Source organism: Sparassis crispa (assembly GCF_003851025.1).
Source record: "Sparassis crispa DNA, contig_000001F, whole genome shotgun sequence".
Lineage (NCBI taxonomy): Eukaryota > Fungi > Basidiomycota > Agaricomycetes > Polyporales > Sparassidaceae > Sparassis > Sparassis crispa.
In genome coordinates this window covers 1,035,238-1,058,395 of record NW_020939748.1, presented here as the reverse complement: position 1 = coordinate 1,058,395, position 23,158 = coordinate 1,035,238, and the positions used below count along the sequence as shown (strand labels likewise).

The 23,158-nt window shown below is 43.3% G+C and overlaps 1 protein-coding gene across 1 annotated transcript; it reads right to left on the bottom strand.

Moving 5' to 3' along the window:
* Nucleotides 1-20,931: 20,931 nt before the first annotated feature.
* Nucleotides 20,932-23,109, bottom strand: SCP_0203150 (Glucosidase 2 subunit beta; the record flags this gene model as incomplete). Its single annotated transcript, XM_027754230.1, has 11 exons — nucleotides 20,932-21,069; nucleotides 21,125-21,242; nucleotides 21,296-21,370; nucleotides 21,423-21,597; nucleotides 21,653-21,778; nucleotides 21,828-22,229; nucleotides 22,285-22,344; nucleotides 22,394-22,517; nucleotides 22,572-22,687; nucleotides 22,741-22,836; nucleotides 22,899-23,109. The coding sequence occupies 11 exons, from the start codon at nucleotides 23,107-23,109 to the stop codon at nucleotides 20,932-20,934; spliced, it is 1,641 nt and encodes a 546-aa protein (XP_027610031.1).
* Nucleotides 23,110-23,158: the final 49 nt, after the last annotated feature.

Genomic DNA, 23,158 nt, shown 5'->3' with positions numbered 1-23,158 from the left:
CGGCGTGTAGCTGTCATTTAGGCTCTCAATCGCGGCAGGTATGGTTTGAGGTTCATGTCATGTTCTTTGTTTGGGGGGAAGTGTCATCTATGGTTTGAGGGTTGTACGTATATTTTACTTTTGTGTTCCCATGCGGCGGGTTGTGCAGTGGGGCGGGATGTAGTGGCTTACGTGGCTCTGTCGGGTTTGGACGGCAAGTACAAGCGAATGCATTCGGAGCAAGGTCTAGATACTCGGTCTGTTGTCACGTGATTCTGTGAGTAGTTTGATCGATTTGGCTGGAATGGGACTCACACTCACGTCTGCAGTGGTTTCCCGGTCCTCCAGTTTGAGTTCTCTACCTTAAATCCATTTTTGTAGTGTTTGATTCTGCAGTAGGCTGGGTCTGCCCATTCGAGGCGAGTTGAGAGGAATAGGGTTTTGCACCGGGTGGTTTCGAGAATCTTGAAGGTGACATGACGATCACCGAGGCGGATGATGGTGGTGATGACTCCTCTGCCATAGCGTCCGACTCTAATCTGGCTACCGATGGCCAGGGGGATGTGTGTGAGGAGGGCTGCACACCATGGGTGTGCGCGTGAGGGTCTCCTGATTGGTTTATGTATTCATACAGTTATTGTGTCGGAGAATGTTTCGAGGAGTGGGGGGGAGAAGATGACTTCTTCGTCGATGGATCTGTCCGTTGCGAGGTCAGATGGGTGAGGTAGTGGGATACAGTTTTTTTCAGCAGTGGAATCTGGTAATGTGGCTATGGGTAATGAGGGGGGAGGCGGTGGTGGTTTTGGAGGGGAAAAGAAAAAGGAGGGTAGCCATGGTGTACGGGGTATATTTGGTACGCGCCATGGTGAGCGTGGTATGATGGGGCTCCTGGTGTGGAGGGCCTGGTATGGCCGGCGGTATGGTGGCCGCAGCTCGGTGTGAGCTTGGTATAGGATTTATTCATAGCATTTCCAGGGGGTTTGTACGGTGGACGATGAGCTTTTCACCCGGGCTGGGCGATCAAGCTTGGTCTATCGTTCTTCCGGAGACAGCGACACTGTCTTTTCTTTTACCTGCGCCCATTAGCTTCCCTCCTTAGGAGGTACTAGTCCCCTGGACCACGTAGAGGTCGGTGCAGGCTGGTCCCATGGTGGTGACCGCCAGGGGAATCAGACTGGTCTTAAGTCAGATTATATCCCAGTTGTTACTGAAGTAAATTAGGTGTTAGGAATAAGAAAGTAAAATACCCTTCTTGGATAAAATACTGACTTCAGTAGAGTTGACTGATATGAGTACACGGACTCCGATATCAGACCTTAAGACTTATAGACTCAGTGACTTGGGCGATAGACTTTGTAATCTAATAAGTACAATGTTATGTACTTATAAACTACTAGTGACTTAGACAGAGACTTTACTACTTGGCTTAGTAGTACTTGATTTGCTTGGTACATGATCGTATATGAATATCAGTGTGAATATATGTGTTATTTTTACTGTCTCAGGCAAGGGCCTTTATATACTAAAACTTGGGACAATAAGGTCCTAAGCATAATAGACAAGAACAATAGAAAAAATAATAGGAGGATGAAAAATTGCCTATATATAATAATAGGTTGTTCATAAAATGTACTAAAAAGGGTGTTCAATAGCCAGAAGGTTCAATAGAAACAATAGCAAAGATAAACAATAGCTAAGTAAATCAGTAAGAATAATAGCCACTTGAATCAATAGGAACAATAGTTCTTAGTGTTATGAATAGTAGGCTATTGTCTTGAGATAATAAATAAATGGAAACAATAGCTAGGCTATTGTTGTACTTATTTATATGGCAAATGACAAATAGAGTCAATGGAACCTTTCAACAAGTTACAAAACATAACAAACAGTGTACTAAGCACTGTAACTAAAAGTATGGCCAGCAATAATAGTAAAAGAATACAAACATAATTCCCTATGCTTCGATCAAACCTAACATCTTCATCTCATATTCCTCTCCTTCGTGATCTAACCCTCGACAAGTAAAGTCCATTGAATGTTTGCTCAGCGGATGAATGTCGATTCTGAGAATAGGGAGAAGGAGACTGAGCAGGATCTTGTGCTGATGTGAATGAGGGGATTGCCTATATCAAGCGAACATAAAGAGAGACGAAGGCGATGTATGTGCCGATGGATGGGATCACAGTGTCTCATGTGATGTACTCGTCCTCGAGGGTGGTTGGCATGTAGGTGCGATATATCTTAAGGAAATGTTGGCATTGTCCTTTTCCATTCGCTGCTCTTGCAAGTCGAGCATGGAGATCTTCCTATGTAGGATAGAATCTTTACGTGAGACACAAATCATGTGTGTCACACTTACGAGAGATTACTAGAGACTATCAAAGGTTACTGAAGATTCTTACAAAGTGATTGACTTCCTGAACATTACTAGACAATATACTAAGAGTCAGTAAGCAACTTTGTAGACTATTTAATAGTACAGCCCTTATTAACCCATGCAACTTATTAATATATAGTGGGACATTGTAGGACACTTACTACAGATTATCAAATGGCACACTAGGAGTTAGTAGAGAATACAATAACAATTTCTTGTATACATTTTAATATATTATTATAGGCACATTTGTAACAGATTCTAGTGTTATTTTTTGTAGTGGTTTGTATAGACACATTTGTAACAGTTTCTAGTGGCAAATTTTGTAGTGATTCTTATAGGCACATTGGTAACATTTTTTGTAGTGAGTCTTGTAGGTACATTTGTAATAGTTTCTAGGGTTATTTTTTGTAGTGATTCTTATGTATTAAGAGTCAGTAGATGAATTTGTAAACCACTGTAAGGCTCTTATAAACTCATGCTACTCAGTGTAGTTGAATTAGAATGTTTACTAGACATTATTATATAACATACTAGGAGTCAGTAGTGAATATAATAGACTATTCATAGTTTCTAGGTGATATATTAGGATTTAGTAGATGACATTGTAGATTGTTATAAGATTCCTACAAACTGATAAGGGGCCTTTCAGACTATTATAAGGCCTAACAAATAAAGGCTAGGTGACATACCAGGCTATTATAAAGTCATTACAATACTGAGCAACTTGCTAAAAGTTGGTAAACTATATAGTAAGATATTGTAGGAGGCTTACTAGACATTACAAGATCACATTATAGGGCATTGTAAGACTTCTATTAAAAATAATAGGTAGTATGTCAGACTACTGTAAGGTGCTTGCCAACTGGTATTAGGTGTCATACTAGAAATCTGATAACATAGTAGACTATTATATGGGTAATACTTTCAGACATTTCTTGGTGCAATGAAAAGGATTTGAGTCATATGAGACTCAACTCATTTTTGCTGTTAAATAGGTGCCTATTAGGGCAAACACTTAGAAAAAAATCCGGAACAATTATAAAAATATTAGAAAAATTGTAGCATGACTATAGAATCTAAGATTCTAAGAAACTTTTATCAGATAGTTACCTTGGAGTAAGTACATGACATAATACGCTATTAAGGTGATCCTTGTAGAATGAACATTAATGACTTTTTAGTCATATTTTTATAAAATGACATAGTAGCATCATTTTGAAGCCTTTTTTCAGCTGAGTCTTTTAGAATGCATACTAGTCACTTTTCAGTAATGTTTTAACACACTTTTTGCAAACAACATAGTAATGTCATTTTAAAGCCATTTTTTGGCTGAGTCTTTAAAAATCCATACTAATCACTTTTTAGTCATGTTCTTGTATACTTTTTGCAAAACAATATAGTAATATCATTTTGAAGCCATTTTGAAGCCGAGTCTTTTAGAATGCATACTAATCACTTTGTAGTTATATTTTTATATAGATTTTATAAAATGACATATTAATATCATTTTGAAGCCATTTTTCAGCTGAGTCTTTTAGAATGCATACTAATTACTTTTTGGTAATGTTTTTGTACACATTTTGCAAAACAACATAGTAGTATGATTTTAAAGCCATTTTTCAGCTAAGTCTTTTAAAATGCGTACTAGTCACTTTTTAGTAATGTTTTTGTATACTTTTTGCAGAACAACATAGTATTATCATTTTAAAGCAATTTTGAAGGTGATTTTCAGCAGATACAGTTTTGATAAAAGGAAAGAGTAGTATCATTTTAAAGCCATGTTTTAGATAATTCTACTCTGAGATGCTTAGCAATATATTAGACTATTATCAGGTAGCTACAAATAAATTATTTTCTACATTATATCACATGGTCAATGGATATTAAATGGTATGCAAAAGGTTGGTAGGTGATATAGCAGATGTATAAGACTCATGTGATAACATAACATATTATTGTTATAAGGTGTGTCACATACTCTTATATACTGTTATAAGATTTTTATAAACTACAATCAGATGACATCTTATAAGTAAGTCAAGAGTATAATATTATTAGAAGCTTGGTATATATTACTAAGCAATATACCAGTTATTAAATAACATTATAGACTATTATAATGCTTTCATATAAAAGCACTAGCATTTTCTTGTAACTTTTTTGTATAAACATATAGATGGCATGCTGGACTATTGAAGTACTATTACCAAATATTTGTAAATAAAATATTAGATGAATAGCATACTAAAATAATGATACTTAAGAACACAGGACCTCAGGAATCGTTTCTGCCATGCAAAGCGGTGGCCTACTCCCCACAAGTTTAAAGTTCTGCATGCCTTTTTTGCAGATAAAGTTACTACTCGATGATCAACCAGCTTTAGTCCCTACTTCCTATTGTACAGAGTAGACCCCATGCTACCATTTGATTTGACTGAAGCCACATTTATGATTAGTGGATTCAAGAAGGGTTTATTCTCTGCCAAACTCCTAGCGCTAAGAATTTTCCAGTTGGAAAAGTGTTCAGAGGACATACAAAGAGCATTAGTAGCCATTAAGAAGACTCGACTACGATCAAAGGCCCAATTCGAGCAACGATTCTCACATCGGCTTCGTACATAAAAGCTACAACCAGGAAATTTAGTATTAGTGCAAAATTCACGGCAAGACATGGAACTCACTGATAAATACTGTCCTCGATATCTTGGCCCCTATGAATATGTATGACGCAAGCAAAGTGGTGCTTACATTGTAAGAGAACTCGATGGTACACCTATTTGGAGAGCATATGCTGCATTCAGAATTTTGCCATAGAATCCATGTGCTGCAATTAATCTAGATCAAATTGAGATTGACAATTCTGAATCTGATTAAGATTCAAATGTGACATCAGAATCTTTTGATGATTGGCTGTCTGATTAGAAAATCTCACATGTTCTGCTCCTTCTCTATTAGAAAACTCCATGCAACTCCAGCGCTTTTGCAAGCGATCAATTTTCAGCCCACTCACGCCCACTACTTACTTATTTCCTTGCACTACACTAAGTTGCTCTCTTTTCTATTCAATTTTCCTCCTCATTATGATGACCGATTTTGACTCCAAGTGTACTATACTTGGTATCATGATTCTTTCAGCCCCGTTGTGCAGGTTCACTACCACTGAAGTTCACCAATTCCCATTTGATTGATGCCTGCTGGATCATCAACTTCTTTCCTCGTATCTTAATCCACTGCATGTCATCTACGACTTTGGCGCTGAAGCACAAGGCTTTCATCTCTACCCTTGTCCTATTCCACCATCGGCAGTTCAGTATCCACTCAGCACAATGTGCGCAGATGCTGTTACATCACGTGCGATGTTTTTCACCAATATTCTGCGAGCAACTCACGACAATCATCTTCTTGTCTCTGGATGGATTACAGAGAACTCGCCTGCTAAGAATGGTGGATTGCACACCAAACTTTCACTGCTTATCATCTTCATGGCACTGGAGTACCTCGAGCTTCCAACACTTGGTAAATGGGTTTTACGACTACCTGTTTTCCTTGCAAACCTCATTTTACCTTGGACACAAAAGTATGTGTCTTTTCTCCACAACGGAGATGTTGTATTTCAAGTGTGGGGTGGTTGACACACATGATTTGTGTCTCACGTAAAGATTCTATCCTACACAGGAAGATCTCCATGCTCGACTTGCAAGAGCAGCGAATGGAAAAGGACAATGCCAACATTTCCTTAAGATATATCGCACCTACATGCCAACCACCCTCGAGGACGAGTACATCACATGAGACACTGTGATCCCATCCATCGGCACATACATCGCCTTCGTCTCTCTTTATGTTCGCTTGATATAGGCAATCCCCTCATTCACATCAGCACAAGATCCTGCTCAGTCTCCTTCTCCCTATTCTCAGAATCGACATTCATCCGCTGAGCAAACATTCAATGGACTTTACTTGTCGAGGGTTAGATCACGAAGGAGAGGAATATGAGATGAAGATGTTAGGTTTGATCGAAGCATAGGGAATTATGTTTGTATTCTTTTACTATTATTGCTGGCCATACTTTTAGTTACAGTGCTTAGTACACTGTTTGTTATGTTTTGTAACTTGTTGAAAGGTTCCATTGACTCTATTTGTCATTTGCCATATAAATAAGTACAACAATAGCCTAGCTATTGTTTCCATTTATTTATTATCTCAAGACAATAGCCTACTATTCATAACACTAAGAACTATTGTTCCTATTGATTCAAGTGGCTATTATTCTTACTGATTTACTTAGCTATTGTTTATCTTTGCTATTGTTTCTATTGAACCTTCTGGCTATTGAACACCCTTTTTAGTACATTTTATGAACAACCTATTATTATATATAGGCAATTTTTCATCCTCCTATTATTTTTTCTATTGTTCTTGTCTATTATGCTTAGGACCTTATTGTCCCAAGTTTTAGTATATAAAGGCCCTTGCCTGAGACAGTAAAAATAACACATATATTCACACTGATATTCATATACGATCATGTACCAAGCAAATCAAGTACTACTAAGCCAAGTAGTAAAGTCTCTGTCTAAGTCACTAGTAGTTTATAAGTACATAACATTGTACTTATTAGATTACAAAGTCTATCGCCCAAGTCACTGAGTCTATAAGTCTTAAGGTCTGATATCGGAGTCCGTGTACTCATATCAGTCAACTCTACTGAAGTCAGTATTTTATCCAAGAAGGGTATTTTACTTTCTTATTCCTAACACCTAATTTACTTCAGTAACAACTGGGATATAATCTGACTTAAGACCAGTCTGATTATCTCAGGATTTGATGAGATTTAAAGTCTCGCTTGATGCCAGATATTTTTATTAAATTACCTAAGTCATATGTCAAATTGGAGCTCACCACGAGGGGTAGTAAATTAGGCTCGGTACCCTATTACTATCCTCCTATCATCATACCCCATCAGCCTTTACCTAATCAACTGCCCTCTTCAAACTGGATAATTCCCACTCAGAATCATCCTCAATACTCACAGATTTATCCTCCCTCTCCAACACCTCCTCTTCCAGTCACTCGCCCAGCTCAAGTCCAGTATTATCTCATGTATCTTCTAGTGTACCTTCCATACCCACTAGTACACTAGTACCCATTACATCACAGTCACAAATAACTAGTCAAACACTTCCACAGACTAGTCAAGCACCACCATTTACACGAACATTTTCATAATCACTTACTGTCGCACAACTTACTAGAATTTTTAATATGGCAAACCAATGCACAGTTCATGATATGCCTGTCTGGGGTGCACGGTTAGCACCAAGGACATTCAAGGGACAGTCATCTTATATTACAGATTTTTTGGATGACTACGAAGGATTATGTACCTATAATAATGTCACTCAGGCACCTGACAAGTGCAAGACATTAAGGCGGTACTGTAGTAGAAGGGTATGAGAAGTACTAGAGACACTTCCAGACTATATGAAACCTGATTGGGATAATCTTCAAAGAGCGCTTCTTAAGATCTACAATTCTGAGAAGAGTGATCTCAGATTTAAGAAGCGAGATCTGAAGGATTATTGGCGATCAGCTCACGCAGGTTCTATTTGAAACATGGCAGACATTAGAACATACCATTGTGGATTTCAGTAAATAGGTGAATGGAAAATAAGACAAAGATATCAAAAAACTCTATGAATAAGTCATCCTGGAATGGCTTACCAAGAAGTCTGTGACTACAACTCGAAGCATGTATATTGCATTCTAACCCTAATCATGATTTGAAGAATCCCTTCAGTATTCAATCCATACTCCAAGCTTTTGAAGAAATATTCCAACATGATCACTTTGATGCAGATGCATCTGATTCAAAATCAGAGAACGATTAAGATAATTCAGATTCCTCAGATTCAGACAATTCATCCTCAGACTCAGACAGCAAATCAGATGATGAAATTAGGGTCAAGAAATCTTCAAAGTCAACTAAGAAATACTCTCACAAGAAGAGCAAGGAGGAAAGGCATTTGCGAAAGTGAAAGCTTGCTAAGAGAGGACTTACAGCAAGACAGCATTTACAGGCATTAAGAGAAGAAGAAGAAGGGAAAACTACTGGAAATTAAGACAAAGTGGAAGCCCTTATCAAATGCATGCAGAATATGTCAATTGATGATCCCAGCTATGCAGCATTATATTACAGGGAATTTAAGCTAGATAAAGACATATCTATGGTACTCAAATGGCCGAATGCTTGGGATAATTCACCGCAGGATGCTCGGAGTTGGCCCAATAATATTCCGCTAGGGGCCAGAGCACAGACCAGAGCCTCATCATGCTCAGAATTGACCTGCTATGGCTGCAGGGACAAAGGACATACCATGAACAATTGTTTGAAGGTCAATGAGTTGATAAATAAGGGGATAATAAAGAGAGATAATAACAGGAAGCTAATAATACGCGACGGAACACTCATAATTCACACACGGAATGAGTCTATTATTTTCGCAGTACAAAAACTCACCATTGCCATGAGGAAGCCTCAGTCAAACTACGGTGCATATTCCCTAAACACAAATTTCTATTCATCTGATTCTGACTCCAACAACGAGATTTTTATCTTACCTGCTGAACAAACTCTGAAAATCAGTAAGGATGTACGAAAGGCTCGCTTCAAAGAAGTTTTTTCTCCGCCATTACCAGATTGGACATGTAAGTTGAAAGACATACCTCGAAAACTGACTCCAATCTCACAGCCTCCTCGCGCACCAGTTCCCATTGAAGTTCATGCCCCGACCTTCGATCCAAACAATGATGATGCTATATAGAAGACGTTGAAGCTGCACTGAGACGTAAGCCCTTGAAGCCTCTGATAAGCAAATTCCACTTACCTGTACCAGTCGCAGACAAGTAGTGCAGAGCAGGGGTATACCCCTGGGTACTTTAAGCTGTACCCCTACCCTTACCCTCCAAGGGTACATACCCTTCACCAGGGGTAAGGATATGGGTAAGGGTACCAAACCCTGAGGGTATACCCCTCAATATCTGCCTTATTTGAGGGAATGACATTATGCACATTACGTTTAAGGCTTGTAACAGTTTTCTTTTCCCTTTGAAGCTTCTGTATACATAGTTTAAGGCTGTATCTAGACTGTACTTAGGCTTTATTCACCATACAGTTACTGCTTACATTATATATACTATATGCAGTGATACCCTCCAGGGGTACAAGGGTCTGGAAGTTCATACCCCTACCCTTACCCTCCAATACCCTTACCCCTGACTCTTGAGGGTTATCCATACCCCTGCTCTGCACTACAGACAAGGTAAAGTGATCTACACCTCCGCAGTCCCAGATTTCACAGCAAGTCAAGCCCGGAAACATATTTGACAAGATGTTAAATATCACAGTTACACTTTTGGTGGGTGAAGTTATCAGATTTTCTCATGACGCAACATCTAAACAATGTCGTTAAATTCAAGCGCACTCACACTGGACCCGAGAACATTATTGCAGCCATAATCGTTATATGAAACTGATGCCCGCTCATCAAGCTTACTTTATCCTGTGACAGCATTTCCATCGACATGATCATCGACACCCGCTTGATGCTGAATATTGTCCAACATGATATCTGGAAGAATCTAATTTGACGACCATTAGCAAAGGGTTCTGGAATAATGATGACAGATGCGAACGGAGGGAATGAACAGCTAGATGGACTTGTACAGAATGTGCCATTGATGTGCGGTGGTGCGATGACACAGGCGAACATGTATGTCACCGATCAGATTCCCTTCCAGTTGCTGCTAGGCCGGCCCTGGCAGCGTGACAATTATATATTCATCAATGAACGTGAGGATGGCATGTACTTGATCTTCAAGAATCCATTCACGCACGAGCCAAAGCAAGAAATGCTTGCTGTTCCGGATGGCTCAGCAGACTGAACATTTGATCCCACCCATTTCGCACAGGCCAACAACATCAAAGTCTTTGATCTTAATGCGGATCACCCTCACCCAGTCCGACCATCCCAATTCAAGGAACACTATTACAGTGGACTTTCCCAGTCACAAATGTACCCCAGCAACTTTGAGTACTGAGAAGGTAACCATTTCGAGGACTGGTATATCTCGCTTGCCTCCCTTGTAGGTCAAGCTCAAAACCTTCCACCTGTTCCTGGCAATCGTGTACATCTGTTTCGTCAACAGAGCTATGCCTACATTTGATTCTTTCCTATCGACTCGCAGTCAGCTGAACTGACATCTCCCCCCCTTCCTACTTCGAACAACCTCAGATACCCTCCTGTGCATATCCTTCTCCCTTCTCCAGCCTCTTCAGATTCACTCGGAAACTCTCTTGCACTATATATGGAAGAAGGCCCGGTGCCTTTGCCCAGTCAGAACCCTAACTTACCACCTGCTGAGGAACTCAATTGAAGACAGCTGTGATTCCCACCATTGTATTACAATTGCCCACAACACTGGGCAGGCCATTGTGCACAACTTACCAGCCATTGTAATTGTAATAACAGTGGGCACATTATAATACAATGGCAATTACAATAGCAATTACAATGACAATGACAATGCTGGCCACATTGTAATTGAAAAACAACTGTTCACAGTAGGAGTTGAACCCCTAACCTCATGGCCGGAGTTTTGCTTATAAAAGCTGTACTACTCATATGCTTTAACCACTAAACTATCAGAGCTTGCTATTACTTCAACCTCAATTCTATATAATGAGTCTGTCCACTACAATATAATATACAAGCTTCTATTACAAATACTAACACTTGTTACTGTTCTTTTGTATAATATTCTAACTCCTTATTTCTCATTATCTTTCTTTCTAATATTTGTTTTAAATATAATGCACCTTCTAATATTATATCTAATAATATTACTTTAAAGCATTAGAAGAAGAGATAAACAAGTAAGAGAACAGAAATAGACACTATAATAGTATTTAATAATAAAGGGTTAAGAAAGGAACAGTAACAAGTGTTAGTATTTGTAATAGAAGCTTATATATTATATTGTAGTTGACAGACTCATTATATAGAATTGAGGTTGAAGTAATAGCAAGCTCTGATAGTTTAGTGGTTAAAGCATATGAGTAGTGCAGCTTTTATAAGCAAAACTCCGGCCATGAGGTCAGGAGTTCAACTCCTACTGTGAACAGTTGTTTTTCAATTACAATGTGGCCCGCATTGTCATTGTCATTGTAATTGCTATTGTAATTGCCATTGTATTATAATGCGCCCACTGTTATTACAATTACAATGGCTGGTGAGTTGTGCACAATGGCCAGCCCAGTGTTGTGGGCAATTGTAATACAATGGTGGCCACCACTAGTGAGGAACCTGCTAGTAGGAGGTGAGTAAAGCTTATTCTCATAAGTTTCATGCCTTACAGCTGAAACCTATTGCAAAGGAGAGCTTGCAATACATATCAGGGGGTGGTGTTCGGCCGGTACGACGGCGGCGGGGTGGGGTCGGGGTCGGGCACTTAGTGGGTGTGATGTCGGGTCACAGAGGTAACAAACAGGTGACATGTAATCCTTTTTTGTAGCTCCTCTTTATGGCAATCACCTTCCATATATAGGGCATGGAAAATTCCCACTGAGGGGGAGGGGGGGCACTTGAAGGCCCTTAACTGGATTTTCTGACCTCGTGTGCACAATTTGATTTTTGCATGCCTCTTGGTTGTGGCATCGGCACACTAACTATAGGTGTAGCGCAACCGAGACCTAACTGAGTTTCAAGCGACTTACTATGTTGAGCTCACAAGTAACTCATGCAAATAGGTCAGCCACACACGTCTAAGTCTAGGCAGGAGGCGCCAACGGTGCACAATTGAAGCAAGTTTGTTCCGGCAGCACGACCTTTGATTCAATGGCGCCGGATAACCAAAAGCAAACTTCGAGTGTTGTCAAATGCCTTGTGGGTCGCCCAAAAGGATCGAAAAACAAGCCAGATGCAGGAAAGAATGATAATCCTGTAGGGAGGCCGAAGAAATGTACGGTCAATGTGTCGCCTGCACCTGCACCTCGACGAGTTGTTGAGATGAGCGAAGCAGATGCTGGAAGCATATCAAGTAACAATCCACATACGTGTCAATTTGCTTGCACCGCTCAACTACTCATTTTGCTACCTTAGAACTAATCCGTGATTTTTGAGGGTTGGAGGCCGGCCCATTGGATGGGAGTGAAACAGTGCTCACTCTGCACATGGAACAGTCAAACTGTAAGTACCTTCACACTGTGCTACCCATACGTGATCATGCTGACATCCTGTGTTCTGTTATATTCTCAGGGGTAATTGGAGAGTCCGATGATGTGGGCAGATCGCAATGCATCCTGCCACAGGTGCGAGAAGGCGGTAAGTCCTGTATGGCATTAGTGAGTGATGAATAATGCTGACAATACCCACTGCATTTCAGTCGAGCAAGATAGCATAGTTGCCTGGCAGTGAGGCAATGACAGTGAACCTGTCGCTATGTTCACCGGAGCTGTCCATGCACAGGGCTGAGCTGGAGGCATAGTATGGTGTGTATAACACTGGCATATATTTTTGTCTCATTGCTCATCTTATCTTTTTAGTATTGCCTTTTAAATCTTTAGTCAATGAGGAGCCCAGTGTCAATGATCTGCTGGGTTACTCCAACTCCGCAGTGGAAGATTTAGATGAAGACCTACATCCTCTGCCTGATGACAAAGAAGACTCCCCATCCCCCTCAGATCCCGCACTGCAACAGCAGCTGGGGTCAGCTCATCGGCATTGCCTAGTGGTCACAAGTGCGGGCCACCACGCTCGTCTATTCCGGTCTGGCTCACAACTGAGTACAAGAATATGTGTGACCAGTTGCAAGCCAAGATGGGTAGGAATGCATCGAGGAACCCTTCATGCTACGATCTGAAGGCCCCGATATTTGGCATGTCACACCAATTCCAGCTGAAGCCGAGCGCATTCTACAAGCCCCGCTTCTTTGTGTGGTTGCCTCACCTTTTCCAGAAGATACCTTGCCCTGCATGCAGTACTGTCGGCCGCACAGGTGCAGGTGGAAGGATGGTATATCTATGGCTTTCATGCTATCTGAAGGCTTCCCACCGTGTAGTGGATGTTGAGTACAATGTCTACATTATCGGCTATCATTACTATTGCGGCAACCAGAATTGTGGCAAATCATATCAAAGCTGGTCTCCTGCCATCCTCAGTATAATTCCACCACCACTCACATCCCAGTTCATCTTTCATTTGACATATCGGGCTGGAGTAACGGATTGCCTGTTGGCCCTTCTCCACTCTTGTTTTTAGCGGAGCATCGGTCCGAAGCCTTTTCAGGAAATGATCAAGACATTTCACTTTCACCATTATGAGAAGTTATATTTCCAATATCTCGAGATGGTCAAGATCCATGCAAATTCTTCATTTGCCAACCTGCTGCTCTCACACGATTGCTTCAGTATCCCAAGTGCACAATATTTTGGTGGCCTATATGATCTTCTGATCGAGAAGCATTCCCCTGAGATTGACCAGTTCACTGCAATGTTGTCAGCGAGGATCCTTTGTGTTGACCACAGTCATAAGGTATGTTTCGGTCAATCCAGACTGAAAACATTCAGATACTGACTGCTCTGTCAGGTCCCGAAACATTTGGGCAAGGTTGAAAGTGAAGCTGTCTTCGGTGCTTTGCATTCTGTAGTCAATGAGTATGGAGAGTGCCGCGCAATGACTTTGACTCCAATGAAAGCACACGATCAATTTATGCCAACGCTGATGAGTGCACACCCGACACAAACACCTAAACCCCACTAAAACAAACAAGAAGCAGGGGTGATCTGTGTGTGAGGGAAGGGCATCGCAACTGTAAAATAAAGCAAGTGGGTCCCAGAACCTCGACCTAAGCCAAAGGGGGATGCAACCTGTAAAGAAACGAGGGTTCGCGACATACACGCGAAGTCGGGCGACAATCTACGACAAAGTCGTGAAAGTCAGAGGTAGGAAGCTAAAGTCGTGATGCAATCGCCAAACTCGTAGGCGAAGATGAACTAAATCGCAAAGGGCAAGGGAACTATCTGTGGGGGTAGAACGCTATGGGGGAATGCAGTATTCGCTGTCTCGATGAAGTCGCAGTCAGTCTAATGCAAAAGTCGGATTTAAGACTAACGCAGGTCGCTATCACTATATCGCAGTGTCGCAGTTCGCTATTGCAGTCGCAGTACGCAGTCTTGAAGTATAGCAGTCTCGCTATGTCACTATGTCACAGTGGGGTATATCGCAGTTCGAAGTCGCTATCGCAGTAAACGCAGTTTTCTCGGTGATCTGAAGTGAAGGGGGAAGTCTCCTACTGGTCTTCGATGATAATCGATGTAGATACAGCAGGTATTTATAGAGGAGAAAATGGGAAAGTGAAATGCGAAAGTCACGAAATGTCAGAAGATGGATCCTGACATCGGAGAGAGTTGCAATGGTCTAGGACCAATGGAAAAATAGGTAAAGAGAGTGGAGACGTGAATGTCGTATGTTAGCGATGGAGAAGAACGGTAAAGTAGAGGAAAATCGAAAGAAAACATATGTTACTTGTCCTGGACCACATGGAACACTCTAACGGCATCTCCGGTCCAGCACGAAGGTAGGGGTCTTGAAGGGGGAAAGTCGAACGATAAAAAGAATGGGATTTGCAAAACAAGGGGTCGCGACCGTCGTGCGACACCGATAAGTCGGCGCAATGAACCAGCGAGTCGGTGCGACATCCAGAAAGGTGGCGCGACGTCGGGGAAGTACAGACTTAGATGAAAATTGACCAGGGCGCATCGGACTAGACCAAAGGACAACGGGTAAGTGGTATCCGACAGCGGGGAGATGCAAGAGTGGCGTATGAGTGACGAAAGAATGTCGAATCTCGGTGCGAAGTCACGAGGAGTCGAGCAAAGTCGAACGAAGTCGCGCGAAGTTGGAAAGTTCACAGCAGGTCGCGAAAGGGTCGGATGCATCTCGGAGGCTACTGGATGGAGTAGTGAGGTCTGAGCGATCGCTGGAAAATGCATTTTCAGAGGCCAGGAGGTCTGGGAGCGTATCAACGCTTGCAGTCATTCCACACTCACTGCGCAAGTATGGGCATGAAGATGTTAAACTCATGTTCACAGACAATGTGCGTGCTGACAAAGCTGAGCTCGAATGGGTCTTCCCTTCTTTGACACACAATGTCTCGGCCGTTCCGAGTTCCTTGCTGCCTCCTTTACTCTTGCCAAATGACTGGACAACATATCTCCTTAGCTCCACATATCAGATCAACAATTGTATGAATAACATGCTGGAAGATCTCAAAGGGTTGCCTTCGCATGAGTCTATGTATATTTTAATGGATATGGAGTGGTCAGTTGAACATGCTAGCAGAATTTTTGGCCGGGTAGCTCTGATCTCAATTGCTTACCATCAGTGCATGTACTTGATTCCTGTGAGTGTAGGCTGTTTGTTTCAGTGTCCACTAATGCTGACTCATTCTGCCAGCTTTCCGAGTATCTGCAAGATGGGTTTCTGCATCTTCCACACACCCTGCTTGTGGTACTGCGAAGTTCACAGATCAAAAAACTTGGTGTTCACATAACTGGAGATCTGACGAGGCTGTTCAAGGACTGTGGATTTAAAGAGGCAGATATTTCCTTCTCTAGAGCTGTTGAACTCGGAGCAATGGCGAAGGATCACAATGCAGCTGATCGCACCAATATTGGTCTTGCAGACTTGGTGGCAACTGTGCTACGAAGATATCTGGCCAAGGACACATCAATTCGAGTTAGTACTTCTTGGGACAGTCCTGCCTTGTCGGAGCACCAGATGAAGTATGCAGCATTGGATGTCTATGCTACTTGGGCAATATTTGAAGCTTTCTCTACCATTCCCATTGGGCAAGTAATCACTGCAAATATGGCAGCAGGCACACGAGTCAAACTCCTTTCATGTGATTGCTCATCGACAGTTGCACTTGGTTTTATTGCGCCAGACTGTCCAGCACAATTTGATGGTGTGAATGTTACCAAGATATAGGCCATTGTCAATATTACCTCTATCCTCCAGCCTGGTTATCTGATTCATGCTGACCTCTTACGATCAAGGCAAGAGACTGCACTTTCGCAATACAGCCACTCTTGTCCATTTGGACTTTTGTGCAACATCCGTGATCTTCGTACATGTGGCGAAACCCAGTCTTTTCCACTTGTTGACCAGTTATCTCCACTCCCCCCTTGACCGTTCATCCCATTACAGCTGGCATATGAATCAGATCATCCTCCAAGTCTTTCCACTGCCATGTTCAGCAGCTTGGACCAGGAAGGTGCATGTGACATTGATTTCTGGCCAGATCAGCTGGATTTTGATCCAGAGGCCAAATCTCACAAGGAAGACTGTGGATTAGACCCTGCGGCAGTGATGCGTGCAGAAGAACTAGGCAGAGACATAGTAGTATAGTAAACTATAGGAAGGTCCAAGTATAGTTATAGTAAAGGTTATAGTCCAGGTATGAGTTTGTTGGACCTGTGAAACCTGTACACATAGTACAGGTACATGAGGTCTGACTATATAAACCTGCAGTGTTTTTATATACACAGGGGTGAGACTCAAATTAAACTAAATAAATCGAAGCACAAATGCTAACTGCATATATTCTGTAAGAGAGCTACTTAAACTTAAACTTTGGATCTTAAACTTTGCTCTTAAGTACTACTTCATTTGAAAATGTGTCTAGAATGTGTAGTAAACTACACATAGGTACATACATAGTAATAGTACAGGTCATAGTACAGGTTTGTCTTTTATAAACCTGTGACCCTCATAGACCTGTACTATATGTAGGTCCATGTATCTGTATGTATAGTCAGGGTCAGGCCTTTGTACTACAAAGGTAGACCTGTGTCCCTGCCTAAGAAGAACTGACTCTAACTGCCACAGAATCAGTCACATATGAGGATTCTGCAATCCAATCTCATGTCCTTGGCGATATCTGGCATCTCATGCACCAATTCCAGATACCTCAGCATCATGGATTGTGTCGTCCATTTGCCTGAGCACTTCACGATGCATTGCGCATTCCTGACCAGGAAGATAAGGCCACCGTTGAAGACGTGCTCAAAGAAAGGAACCTCTCATGGGACTATTTCATGCTGAGAAGTTCTGACTGGATATGGAAGTGGGTGAGACAGTTTGTGCCTCAACTGGACGTTCTGCATCAATGTGTAGTGGAGGTTTTTTGTGAGCTTGGGCCACGCACAGATGCAACAACTGGACAGCCACTATTTAATGATGCATTGTGGGAGAAGGCACAAAATGTTCTTGAGAATATCTATGGGATACTACTCAAATCCACCGGGTGTCAAGCTATACACTGTCCAGGGCAAAGATTGTGATGGGCTTACTATTTACAGGTGCATGCACAGGACAAATAACGTGGAAGGAGGAGTACACCAGAATATTGTGCGATGCTTTGGCTCATTCAATGCATCCCCAAAATTTGCAGTCAGTCTTCTTCGGGACTATGTACTGTGCCACAACTTGAAGGTATGCCATACAAATATCTGTATAGTTATAAGCATGGCTAATTGATTGCGCCCAATATTAATTCAGGTTGGTACTTATAACCACACGGGCCGTCAATACAACAGGTCATTTGACATCTGGACATGAAATCAGCTAGCACACCTCATTGATGAGACTGCAGATGTCTTCTCACTAGACTCTGCAGATGTGATCATAGCCGGGTTTATGAATGGAAATGACTATGCATGCTCAACTGAATCATTTGGTATTCTACCTCTCTCAGAGTCATCACGCACCCAGCTTGGCATGCTTCCATACAGTGCAGACTTTGTGGCAGCAGCCAAGATTCGGCATGGTCATCTCGCAAAGCAGCAATGTACTCGGATCACCATCCTTCCTCTTCACATGCCTGAAGAATGTGCGATATTTCAAATGCTGATGAATCAACATGGAGGCCCATTTATGGGACCAACACAGCTGAATTGGGTTATGATGGCTGCCAACTGGTCAAATTGCTGCAATGGTCAACACATCTTCTACAAGGTACGATTTTGTTCGATCCTGCATCATACATTTGAGTACTCACTTTCTCTCAGCTTCCGGAGCACTTGAAAAACTACTACAAGGTCTGGAAGGAGAATCGCAATAAGGAGAACTCTGTTGAGCAACAAAAGGAAGTGTACAACAGGATCACCACACTTCTCCTTTCACAACCAGAGTGCATACCGGCCATACCGACCCAACCCCGTGCATCCATCACTAAACAAATTGATCTGAGCAATCACGTTGCTGTGGCGTCAGAAGTGCCATCTAATTGGCATGTCGGCATACTGCTTGGTACACTGAGCATCAAGCAATCCACAGTGCAATTCCAATATGGTGATGGATCCTCTTCAAATAATCAGCAAGACCAGGCACAGGGTAAGAAGCGCAGGAGAAAGACTTGTGATGGTGAGAATGACTCAGAAGAAATTCAGAAGTCAAGAAGTGTGCCCTGCGGCACTGCCTGAGGTGTGGCCGGAGTCGGACTAGTGTTGCCGAAGTTCAGTTCGGTCCGGTTCAGAGGCCATTTTCTCCGAACCTGAGCCTGAACCTACAGTGAACCTGCTGAACCAGAACCAAGTCTAAACCATAGATTCAGAACCAGTTCGAACCTCTGAACCTGAGATTTTTCAATCTAGCAATTCTAAGGCCAATGGGGGCCTCCCACCTTTACTCTACATGCTTCTTAGTATTATTGGTGCATTACCCACCATCAAAATGCTCCAGTGAACTGTGTAGAATGGTAATCTCATGTTTGACCAAGAGTGAGCATTATATAAGAGGATGCTATACAGGGTATGTCTGTGCAATTTCAGCAGAATATAAGAGACTATAGTCAGCACATGTATATTCTATATCATTTTGCAGTCTTTAGTTGCACTGACAACTCTCAAGGATGCCCATATATTTGGTCTTTCCAATGGGTTTTAGCCTATCAGGTTCGAACCAGTTCATGCTTAAACTGAACCTACCTACCAGAGGCTGAACCAGAACCAGAACTGAACCTAGGTTCAGTTCAGAGGTTCAGGGTTCGAACCTTGGTTCTGAACTGAACTTCGGCAACACTAGGCTGGACAGACTGTGCTGGGATCTTCTTGTCCCTACCTTGCTCTTACCCTGACCAGGTGAGCTCTGATGATTTATCACATATGATCACAGCTCACACTCGTCCGATTGACACAGGAAAATGCATCTGCAAGTGCTTCCAGTAGCACACCACCGCACAAATCCTCTAGCGTTCGCACAGCTGATGCTGTCACCAGCAGAGGCTCGAGCAGTTGATATCCTTCAATGGCGAGTCAATCTGAGGGGCCGTTACATACCTAGAGTGAGTGAGTGGAGGTGATCCCGGGTACATGTCTTCGTGTGCCCCCCATTTAAGACCATTATACTCACTTTCCAACCTAGTCCACCCTTACTGTACAGCTTTCCCATTGAAGCTCTGTTAATTTGGTCTGTCTCTTCTCGAGCGAGCACTCTCATTCTCGGTACGGCATCTCGTTCTTCTCTGAAACCCATTGCAGCATACTGTACTCTCGGAATTAATTGATTAATTATAATTAATTTTCCACGTGCACTACACCTATAGTTAGTGTGCCGTGGCATCATCCCCAGTGCTGTCACATAGAGTATATTACGGGGTACCACACTGCCGGTGGCAGGCGTGGTTAGTGCAGAGCAGGGGTATACCCCTGGGTACTTTGAGCTGTACCCCTACCCCTACCCTCCAAGGGTACATACCCTTCACCAGGGGTAAGGGTATGGGTAAGGGTACCAAACCCTGAGGGTATACCCCTCAATATCTGCCTTATTTGAGGGAATAACAATATAGACATTAAGTTTAAGGCTTGTAACAGTCTTCTTTTCCCTTTGGAGCTTCTGTAAACATAGTTTAAGGCTGTATCTAGACTGTACTTAGGCTTTATTCACCATACAGTTACTGCTTACATTATATATACTATATGCAGTGATACCCTCCAGGGGTACAAGGGTCTGAAAGTCCATACCCCTACCCTTACCCTCCGATACCCTTACCCCTGACCCTTGAGGGTTATCCATACCCCTGCTCTGCACTAGGCGTGGTTACCTGCGTGGTGACCCCTCGCGTGACGAAGCGAGGGTCACCACTCCAATACATGCTTGGTCGTCAGGACTGTGACCTGATAAGGCCAAATCCGGCAATCTTGTGACTCGATAAGCCCCAGCAAGGAAGCGCGGGTCACTCCTTACCCGATCGGTCAAGCGCGCGTGACGTCACCCCGTTACACGCCCATCGGGAGGCATCTCGGCCCCTATCTCGAGGGGGTGAGTGGTGCATGCCCTCTGTATGGGCCTCAGGACAAGCTCACGACTCGGATCTGGCACTTAGGACAGCTCATCGCTGAGGTTTTTGAGTCTCATTCACGGTCACTGGTAACCGCGGTGGCCACCGCAACCCAGGGACATCATCACATCAGAATCAAGTTCATCTTGAACACTGGCAGTGTCATCACAAAACTACAACTCTTCTCTAGTCTCCTCTAATACTTCTACAGGCAAACACAGTGCCGGAGATGTCACCGTGAACTGATACTCACACTTCTCCGGCTCTGTTACTGTCAAAACGGCATTCTCAGTGCCACAAGACATGACGAGCTGATAGGCAACATAAGTGGCTCCATGCATGGACCAGAGGTGGGCTTGAACGTACTGTAACGCTGCGGTGCGGACCATTCCAACATTTGGTTCCTCGGGTATAATGCTGCTTGCTGTAATATTCCAGAGAGCCAGACACAACTCCGGCAACGTTGTTCCACGACGAGAACCGCCTTGAAGCCCGCACATTAGCTTGTGAACAATACGAAGGACAGTTTCGACTCACCCAAGAGTATGACTCGCACCACCCTTGTTCGGCTTCTGCTTCGCTTCTTCGAACAGGCAAACCTCATAGGTGTAGCTGAAGGGCACGGTCAGCAACGTGTATCGAGAGGATGTAACGCAGGACTCACTCTCCCGTATCCTTCTCCAAACACGTTCCTTGTAGCTTCTTCCATTCGCCCTCGGGGCCAAACCATTCGGGATCAAATAGACGACCAAGCTCCTCAACTGTCTGTTGCTTGTCCTGCACAGCAGCTGTGAGGCTGCGCTCGGCATCCTGGAAGGCCTGGCGTGCCCGGGAAGTTTCTAGGAGTTGACCATCAGCCATTGTTAACAAATGCATGTAGAGCAAGAAACAAACCAGCTTCCTCGATTGGTACGGACCCTCGAACCACGCCTAACGTTTCTAGCCACGAGATAATCGAGTTTCGGAGAGCCTCGTATCGTGGGAGGAACGCATCAGGGATATAAGCTGTCAAATTGAACACTTCAAGTCATCGTTTGCTAACTCTGGCAAGCGGGTAGGAAGTACTTACAGACAGATTCACCGCCCTCTGCTGGCGCGCCTATGTGCTTGTCGTGCTCCAGGAGTAACGACTCGTAATCGCTGTCCAGCAGACTGTCGAGCTCGCGATCGAGTCGGTCCGCGGACCACATGCCTTCTTCAAGCACCTCTTCGGGCTCGCTGGCGATGTTCGAAGTATCCGTTTGCGAGGATTCATCTTCCTTTGCTATATCATTGATGTGCGGGAGTCCTGCTTGATATTCCCAGCCACGGACGGCTTCTAGGACAGCCATGTCCTGGTAATTGGGGTTATACCCTGTCCTTAGCGCGTCCAAGATGTCACCCAATATCGCCTCACGTTCCAGGTGCTTCTTGTGCTCCCTCCGCAGAGATTTCAGGGCGCGCGAATGCTCGATGAGAGCGGCGTACAACGCTGTTAGCTTTACGAGTCGGTGTATGCGTGGGCGTGGATTGCATGATTGACTCACGAGAGTTTCTCCGGTGCTCGAGGGCAGCCGCAGAAAGAGATTCAGCTCGGTCGGCAATATCTGCACTCCGTGTTAGAGGGTGTCCCAATGTAGGTCAAGAAATTATAACCTTTTAGTCTCGCGACTTCCTTTTCTCTCAGAAGGATCTCCTGTTCTGCAGTGGAAATTCTGCCTTCCAACCGCTTCTTCTCCTTCTGAGCATAACTGATGTACGAAGAGCGTATTTTCGAGCCCTGCCATGATTTGTTCAGTCAAACATGAACACAGTAATAGACCGAGTTTCATACCTTCTTGCGAATCTTCCACTCCGCATCCTGAATCTGTCTGTATGCCTCTCCGACTTCCTTACACTTGTTACTGCACACGCCTGGTCTCTCATCAGAACCGTCACAGCACTCCGGCTCTACATGACATCTACTTTACCACCCCGAAATTGAACATGAAAATAAGACATACCACAAAGACCATCTCCTACTCTCGTGCTTGGTATGTGGGCTCCGACGTGACCCTCGTTCCGGCAATAGAAGACAGTGTTTGGGCAAGCACCAGTGCCTGCGAGTCAAATACTCCACGTTCAGCCATTTGACAAGTGCCAATACCAAGCAGAGACTAACCCGGTTCGTCGCTTCCATCTAGACAGTCGCAATAGTCGTCGTTGACTGATGACCAGTTAATGGTGTTGGAGCCATCCAGACAAGTCCACGTAGCTGAGGAACCCGACCCAGTAGGAACGTAGCGCGAAAGCAGCGATGGAGAGACTCCGTACGTCTTCTCAACGCCAGCAAGTGTGGGAATCGGGAGGAGGAAGAACAACCATGGTACCATGCTTGCGAAGTCGACGTGGTGGAATGCAGAGCGTTTCTATGTACCACAT